General features: G+C 37.7%; 3 protein-coding genes across 20 annotated transcripts in view; 1 reads left to right on the top strand and 2 right to left on the bottom strand.

Moving 5' to 3' along the window:
* LOC112259872 (Fc receptor-like protein 5) overlaps nucleotides 1-8,514 on the bottom strand; it is a 237,826-nt gene that overhangs the window by 116,849 nt on the left and 112,463 nt on the right. The gene's annotated exons all lie outside the window — the stretch shown is intronic.
* Nucleotides 1-8,514, bottom strand: part of LOC112260979 (basement membrane-specific heparan sulfate proteoglycan core protein) — a 203,310-nt gene that overhangs the window by 119,174 nt on the left and 75,622 nt on the right. The window lies entirely within an intron of this gene.
* Nucleotides 1-8,514, top strand: part of LOC112259876 (asialoglycoprotein receptor 1) — a 39,959-nt gene that overhangs the window by 919 nt on the left and 30,526 nt on the right. For 3 of the 4 annotated variants that reach the window (XM_024434560.2, XM_042328240.1, XM_024434559.2), the window contains exon 2: nucleotides 6,148-6,234. The exons of the other annotated variant lie outside the window; for it this stretch is intronic. In XM_024434560.2, coding sequence (XP_024290328.1) covers nucleotides 6,148-6,234 — 87 coding nt within the window. The remainder of the gene's footprint in view (nucleotides 1-6,147; nucleotides 6,235-8,514) is intronic. 4 annotated transcript variants of the gene reach the window in all.

Raw genomic sequence — 8,514 nt, 5'->3', positions numbered from 1 at the left:
AGACAGACAGCATCAACCTGTTACATTTGGTTTATGGCCAAAAGTGTTTCCTAATTTCTCATGACAATATGTCAGCTTTTCTTCAGATATTTTGAATTAGAATATTAGATTGTAGCTTTTGGTTAGTGACCCTAACAGTTAAAGTGATTTGCATGTTGGACCTTCTAGTCAAGGGACTGTAGTAGAGCTCAAAGGAAATAATGCGGAGATAGTGGATTCTAAGAGAGGTACTAGAATGGTATATTTCTAAAATAATATTGTCACGCCCTGACCATAGAAAGCCTGTTTTTCTCTATGTTGGTAAGGTCGGGGTGTGACTAGGGTGGGTCTTCTAGGTAATTATATATCTATGTTGGCCTGGTATGATTCCCAATCAGAGGCAGCTGTTTATCGTTGTCTCTGATTGGGGATCATATTTAGGCAGCCATTTCCCCTTTGTGGGATCTTGACTATGTTTTTGTGTAGCTGTCTGTGAGCAACCCAGAATGTCACGTTTTGTTTTTCTTCTGTTTTGTTTGGTGAGTTTATTCTTTATTAAACATGTGGAATTCTACGCACGCTGCGCCTTGGTCCAATCATTATAACGATCGATCGTGACATACTGAGATAGCGGATTGTGAGAGAGGAATGAGAATGGTATCTTTCTAATAGAATGTTGAGAGTTGATTGAGAGGAATGAGAATGGTATCTTTCTAAGAGAATGTTGAGAGTTGATTGAGAGGAATGAGAATGGTATCTTTCTAAGAGAATGTTGAGAGTTGATTGAGAGGAATGAGAATGGTATCTTTCTAAGAATGTTGAGAGTTGATTGAGAGGAATGAGAATGGTATCTTTCTAAGAGAATGTTGAGAGTTGATTGAGAGGAATGAGAATGGTATCTTTCTAAGAGAATGTTGAGAGTTGATTGAGAGGAATGAGAATGGTATCTTTCTAATAGAATGTTGAGAGTTGATTGAGAGAGGAATGAGAATGGTATCTTTCTAATAGAATGTTGAGAGTTGATTGAGAGAGAGGAATGAGAACGGTATCTTTCTAATAGAATGTTGAGAGTTGATTGAGAGAGGAATGAGAATGGTATCTTTCTAATAGAATGTTGAGAGTTGATTGAGAGAGGAATGAGAATGGTATCTTTCTAATAGAATGTTGAGAGTTGATTGAGAGAGAGGAATGAATGGTATCTTTCTAATAGAATGTTGAGAGTTGATTGAGAGAGGAATGAGAACGGTATCTTTCTAATAGAATGTTGAGAGTTGATTGAGAGAGGAATGAGAATGGTATCTTTCTAATAGAATGTTGAGAGTTGATTGAGAGAGGAATGAGAATGGTATCTTTCTAATAGAATGTTGAGAGTTGATTGAGAGAGGAATGAATGAAATGGTATCTTTCTAATAGAATGTTGAGAGTTGATTGAGAGAGGAATGAGAATGGTATCTTTCTAATAGAATGTTGAGAGTTGATTGAGAGAGGAATGAGAATGGTATCTTTCTAATAGAATGTTGAGAGTTGATTGAGAGAGAGGAATGAGAATGGTATCTTTCTAATAGAATGTTGAGAGTTGATTGAGAGAGGAATGAGAATGGTATCTTTCTAATAGAATGTTGAGAGTTGATTGAGAGAGGAATGAGAATGGTATCTTTCTAATAGAATGTTGAGAGTTGATTGAGAGAGGAATGAGAACGGTATCTTTCTAATAGAATGTTGAGAGTTGATTGAGAGAGGAATGAGAATGGTATCTTTCTAATAGAATGTTGAGAGTTGATTGAGAGAGGAATGAGAATGGTATCTTTCTAATAGAATGTTGAGAGTTGATTGAGAGAGAGGAATGAATGGTATCTTTCTAATAGAATGTTGAGAGTTGATTGAGAGAGGAATGAGAACGGTATCTTTCTAATAGAATGTTGAGAGTTGATTGAGAGAGAGGAATGAGAATGGTATCTTTCTAAGAGAATGTTGAGAGTTGATTGAGAGAGGAATGAGAATGGTATCTTTCTAATAGAATGTTGAGAGTTGATTGAGAGAGGAATGAGAATGGTATCTTTCTAATAGAATGTTGAGAGTTGATTGAGAGAGAGGAATGAGAATGGTATCTTTCTAATAGAATGTTGAGAGTTGATTGAGAGAGAGGAATGAGAATGGTATCTTTCTAATAGAATGTTGAGAGTTGATTGAGAGAGAGGAATGAGAACGGTATCTTTCTAATAGAATGTTGAGAGTTGATTGAGAGAGAGGAATGAGAACGGTATCTTTCTAATAGAATGTTGAGAGTTGATTGAGAGAGAGGAATGAGAATGGTATCTTTCTAATAGAATGTTGAGAGTTGATTGAGAGAGAGGAATGAGAATGGTATCTTTCTAATAGAATGTTGAGAGTTGATTGAGAGAGGAATGAGAATGGTATCTTTCTAATAGAATGTTGAGAGTTGATTGAGAGAGGAATGAGAACGGTATCTTTCTAATAGAATGTTGAGAGTTGATTGAGAGAGAGGAATGAGAACGGTATCTTTCTAATAGAATGTTGAGAGTTGATTGAGAGAGAGGAATGAGAATGGTATCTTTCTAATAGAATGTTGAGAGTTGATTGAGAGAGGAATGAGAATGGTATCTTTCTAATAGAATGTTGAGAGTTGATTGAGAGAGAGGAATGAGAATGGTATCTTTCTAATAGAATGTTGAGAGTTGATTGAGAGAGGAATGAGAACGGTATCTTTCTAATAGAATGTTGAGAGTTGATTGAGAGAGGAATGAGAACGGTATCTTTCTAATAGAATGCTGAGAGTTGATTGAGAGAGGAATGAGAATGGTATCTTTCTAATAGAATGTTGAGAGTTGATTGAGAGAGAGGAATGAGAACGGTATCTTTCTAATAGAATGTTGAGAGTTGATTGAGAGAGGAATGAGAATGGTATCTTTCTAATAGAATGTTGAGAGTTGATTGAGAGAGAGGAATGAGAATGGTATCTTTCTAATAGAATGCTGAGAGTTGATTGAGAGAGAGGAATGAGAATGGTATCTTTCTAATAGAATGTTGAGAGTTGATTGAGAGAGAGGAATGAGAATGGTATCTTTCTAATAGAATGTTGAGAGTTGATTGTGAGAGAGGAATGAGAATGGTATCTTTCTAATAGAATGTTGAGAGTTGATTGAGAGAGGAATGAGAATGGTATCTTTCTAATAGAATGTTGAGAGTTGATTGAGAGAGGAATGAGAATGGTATCTTTCTAATAGAATGTTGAGAGTTGATTGAGAGAGAGGAATGAGAATGGTATCTTTCTAATAGAATGTTGAGAGTTGATTGAGAGAGGAAATGAGAATGGTATCTTTCTAATAGAATGTTGAGAGTTGATTGAGAGAGAAATGAGAATGGTATCTTTCTAATAGAATGTTGAGAGTTGATTGAGAGAGGAATGAGAACGGTATCTTTCTAATAGAATGCTGAGAGTTGATTGAGAGAGGAATGAGAATGGTATCTTTCTAATAGAATGTTGAGAGTTGATTGAGAGAGGAATGAGAACGGTATCTTTCTAATAGAATGTTGAGAGTTGATTGAGAGAGGAATGAGAACGGTATCTTTCTAATAGAATGTTGAGAGTTGATTGAGAGAGGAATGAGAATGGTATCTTTCTAATAGAATGTTGAGAGTTGATTGAGAGAGGAATGAGAACGTTATCTTTCTAATAGAATGTTGAGAGTTGATTGAGAGAGGAATGAGAACGTTATCTTTCTAATAGAATGTTGAGAGTTGATTGAGAGAGGAATGAGAACGTTATCTTTCTAATAGAATGTTGAGAGTTGATTGAGAGAGGAATGAGAACGGTATCTTTCTAATAGAATGTTGAGAGTTGATTGAGAGAGGAATGAGAATGGTATCTTTCTAATAGAATGTTGAGAGTTGATTGAGAGAGGAATGAGAATGGTATCTTTCTAATAGAATGTTGAGAGTTGATTGAGAGAGGAATGAGAATGGTATCTTTCTAATAGAATGTTGAGAGTTGATTGAGAGAGGAATGAGAATGGTATCTTTCTAATAGAATGTTGAGAGTTGATTGAGAGAGGAATGAGAACGGTATCTTTCTAATAGAATGCTGAGAGTTGATTGAGAGAGGAATGAGAATGGTATCTTTCTAATAGAATGTTGAGAGTTGATTGAGAGAGGAATGAGAACGTTATCTTTCTAATAGAATGTTGAGAGTTGATTGAGAGAGGAATGAGAACGGTATCTTTCTAATAGAATGTTGAGAGTTGATTGAGAGAGGAATGAGAATGGTATCTTTCTAATAGAATGTTGAGAGTTGATTGAGAGAGGAATGAGAACGGTATCTTTCTAAGAGAATGTTGAGAGTTGACTGAGAGAGAGGGGAAATAGAACACTGCATTTCTAATAGAATGTTGAAATAGTAAATTGTGAAAGAGGAACTATACTGAACAAACAGACACAACATGCAACAATTTAAAAGAGTTTACTGAGTTACAGTTAATGAGGAAATCAGTCAATTGAAATAAATTCATTAGGCTCGAATCTATGGATTTGACATGACTGGGAATGCAGATATGCATCTATTTGTCACAGATACCTAAAAACAAATGGGCCTCAGGATCTCGTTATGGTATTTTTGTACATTCAAATGGCTAATCGATAAAATGTAATTGTGTTCATTGTCCGTAGCTTATTCCTGCTCATACCATAACTCCTCCACTAACACAGGGCACTCTGTTCTTGTCATGAGCGTCGTAGTGAGGAGACCAAAGCGCAGCGTGGTATGTGTTTATCGTGAATTTAATAAACAAAGAACACTTGAACAAACTCTACAAAACAATAAACTAATAATGACCGTGAAGCTATAATGAGAACTGTGCTGACACAAGCAACTAACATAGACATAGACAATCACCCACAATGACAAAACAGGCTACCTAAATATGGTTCCCAATCAGAGACGACGACTAACACCTGCCTCTGATTGAGAACCATATCAGGCCAAACACAGAAACAGACAAACTAGACATCCAACATAGAATGCCCGCTCAGATCACACCCTGACCAACCAAAACATAGAAACATACAAAGCAAACTATGGTCAGGGCGTGACAGTTCTTAATGTTAACATCAGCAAACTGCTTGCCCACACAACGCCATACGCATGGTCTGCGGTTGTGATTCCAGTTGCAAAATTCTCTAAAACATTGAATTCTCTGGCAACAGCTCTGGTGTCATTCCTGCATTCAGAATTCCAATTGCATGCTCCCACAAAACAAATCTGTGGCATTGTGTTGGGTGACAAAACTGCACATTTTAGAGTGGGCTTTTAATGTTCCCTGCACTTGTGTAATCATCATGCTTTTTAATCTGCATCTTGATATGCCACACCTGTCAGGTGGATGGATTATCTTTGCAAAGTAGAAATGCTCACTAAAAGCGATCAATAAGCTTTTTGTGTGTATGGAGCATTTCTGGGATCTTTTATTTCAGCTCATGAAACATGGGACCAACACTTTACATGTTGAATTTATATTTTTGTTCTGTGTAGACTGATACATTTCTGATAGAATGTTGAGATAGTGGATTGTGAGAGAGGAGCTAGAATGGTACAATTCTAATAGAATGTTGAGATAGTGGATTGTGAGAGAGGAACTAGAATGGTACAATTCTAATAGAATGTTGAGATAGTGGATTGTGAGAGAGGAGCTAGAATGGTACAATTCTAATAGAATGTTGAGATAGTGGATTGTGAGAGAGGAACTAGAATGGTACAATTCTAATAGAATGTTGAGATAGTGGATTGTGAGAGAGGAGCTAGAATGGTACAATTCTAATAGAATGTTGAGATAGTGGATTGTGAGAGAGGAGCTAGAATGGTACAATTCTAATAGAATGTTGAGATAGTGGATTGTGAGAGAGGAGCTAGAATGGTACAATTCTAATAGAATGTTGAGATAGTGGATTGTGAGAGAGGAACTAGAATGGTACAATTCTAATAGAATGTTGAGATAGTGGATTCTTAGAGAGGAACTAGAATGGTACAATTCTAATAGGTGGTAATCACCAGGAGGTTGGTTTTAGGGAAACAATATAATCACACATGGGGTGCAATATAAAATAAGTTTAAAAAAGGAACCATCTCTTTCTTCATCTCTCTCTCTGTAACCATAGGAGTAGCCGGACGTGAAGAGGATGTCACATACTCTGAGGTTAAAAGACCAGGAGGTAGAGCTAGTGAGCAGGAGGATCCTGGGAAAGGTGAGGTGTGTGTGTGTGTTACAGTTGGCTAAGGGTTACATTAAGTACCCCTTATTTAACCTGTTAGGTTCTAATTGTCCAGAGTAAATAACTCACAGACACTAGAGAAGCTTTAACCAAGTTGAATTCTTCCCAAAGGGTCGTTACAGCTGTAATTCAGACAAAAAAACACATTCTCACCATCACAAGTATATACAGTATACACCACTTTGGAGTTCCTCCTTACAGCGCTTCAGATTCCACGCGAAGCCATCGACAAAATCCAACTCAAACGTGTACACCGCTTCGGACAGAGGGCAGAGGTATGACCGTCTAATCGTTGCCAAATTTGCTTCATTTAAAGATAAAATAATGGTTAAAAGCCTGGGTAAAAGACTTGCTGGGACTAAAATTGTCATGAATTACCAGTTCCCAAAGGAAATTGCAGAACAGCGTAAAGTGCTGTATCCAATTTAAGGAAAATAGATTAAAAGGGAAACGAGTAGCTCTTGTCGCCAATAATCTATATGTTGATAACCAGTTGTTCAGAGTCACAAAGACTACTCCATGGCTATTTTAAAAATTACAAAGTTCTTATAGACGAGGAAAATAATGAAACACAATTCTAGCCTGGTTATGGATTGTAATAATACAATAAAACAGTAGCTTTTCTACATATCTTCAAATATAACTAATTGGAACACAAAAGCACTATCTCAACATGGTGAAGATAAAAGCTCAGTAACCAGAAGGCACACTATGTGTGAATGGTGTGGTGTGTGTTTTTTTATGTTTGGGAAAGTGGCGTTGAGTGAGAAAGGAAATGGTTGCATATCCCAGAACCAATGTATTGCTGTGAGCGGGGGTGTGAGTGTCACAGCTTTCTTCCTGGGAAGGAGAGGCGGACCAAAACGCAGCGTGGTTACAGTTCATGGTTCTTTAATAAGAAAACTCAAACATGAACAACCTATAAAACAATAAATGTGAAACCGGTAACAGTCCTAACTGGTGCATTAAACACAGACAGGAAACAATCACCCACAAAATACCCAAAGAATATGGCTGCCTAAATATGGTTCCCAATCAGAGACAATGATAAACACCTGCCTCTGATTGAGAACCACTCTAGGCAACCACAGACTTACCTAGACAACTAAATTGAACACAACCCCATTAATCTAATAAACCCCTAGACAAGACGAACACAATAAATCACCCATGTCACACCCTGGCCTAACCAAAATAATAAAGAAAACAAAGATAACTAAGGCCAGGGTGTGACAGTGAGAGAGCTTTCAATGTTGTTCAGATGATGGATATACTTTTTATAATGAATGATATGTCTTGTTTATTTCTTGTCCTATCATGGTGGAACAGTGTTTTAAAATAAATTATACATTTAATTTATTTATTGTCCTATATTGCTGGAACGGTCCGCAACCCTATACCGTAGACACCCACCTGAATGACCCAGATACTAGGGAGAAGTCCCTAACTGTTTTATTAGCCTGCTGTAAGCGGTCTGTATGCAGCCAAAATGCGGTCAGAGACCTAGAGCAGCACTGCCCCCTCAAGATTCTGAGCCTGCAGGGTTGGTCCTGCAAAGCCAAAGCCCCCTAAAGGGAGAGCATACTATACCAGGAAATTCTCAAAGCTGCTAATGAGAACCTTGAAGATCTTGAACCTAACCGGTGTGGATTCCGGTGGGGTGCCCCCACCCAGGCAGTAGCAGTGCTGGAAACACTAGCTGCAGTAACCCATGGGGAGAGGGTCACACTCGGACATTCAGAGAGGGGGTTTATTATTGTGGCCCTGGTGGCACAAAATCAAAAGTCTGACTGCATGGAGATGCTTGGGAATATGGTCAATACGGGTGACCATATTTTGGGTGTTTCAGGGAAAAGGTGTACATTTGATCTTCATCATCCAGGACGTGACAATGGTTAATAAAATCTCTACATTTCTTGCAGGCCTTCTCATGCAGCTGCAAATGTATATGCATTCTTAAATCAAGACCTTTTTTGACTTGGGCTTTGGGATGGTGCATCTGTTGAGATTGTGAGCCTATGGTTGTGTGGGGGGAAAGGATTGAGTGTATATGTGCATATCCCACAACTGCTGCGAAGGAGTTAAAGAAGTTAGGGACAATACAGGATGATTCATAATTGTTTGCCAATATAATAATTGCTTGCAAAAATGTATTTTTGGTAATGGTGAGTATTCTGCCCCTGAGTTGCGTTCCCATGCAAAACTAGACAGATAGCTAACAACTAAGTCTTCAATAAAACTCCCAAGGCGTGA

The sequence above is a fragment of the Oncorhynchus tshawytscha genome, linkage group LG10 (genome assembly GCF_018296145.1).
Source record: "Oncorhynchus tshawytscha isolate Ot180627B linkage group LG10, Otsh_v2.0, whole genome shotgun sequence".
In the NCBI taxonomy this organism is placed as follows: Eukaryota; Metazoa; Chordata; class Actinopteri; order Salmoniformes; family Salmonidae; genus Oncorhynchus; species Oncorhynchus tshawytscha.
Note: the sequence above shows the minus strand (reverse complement) of the source record. Positions and strands in the feature narration are given on the sequence as shown.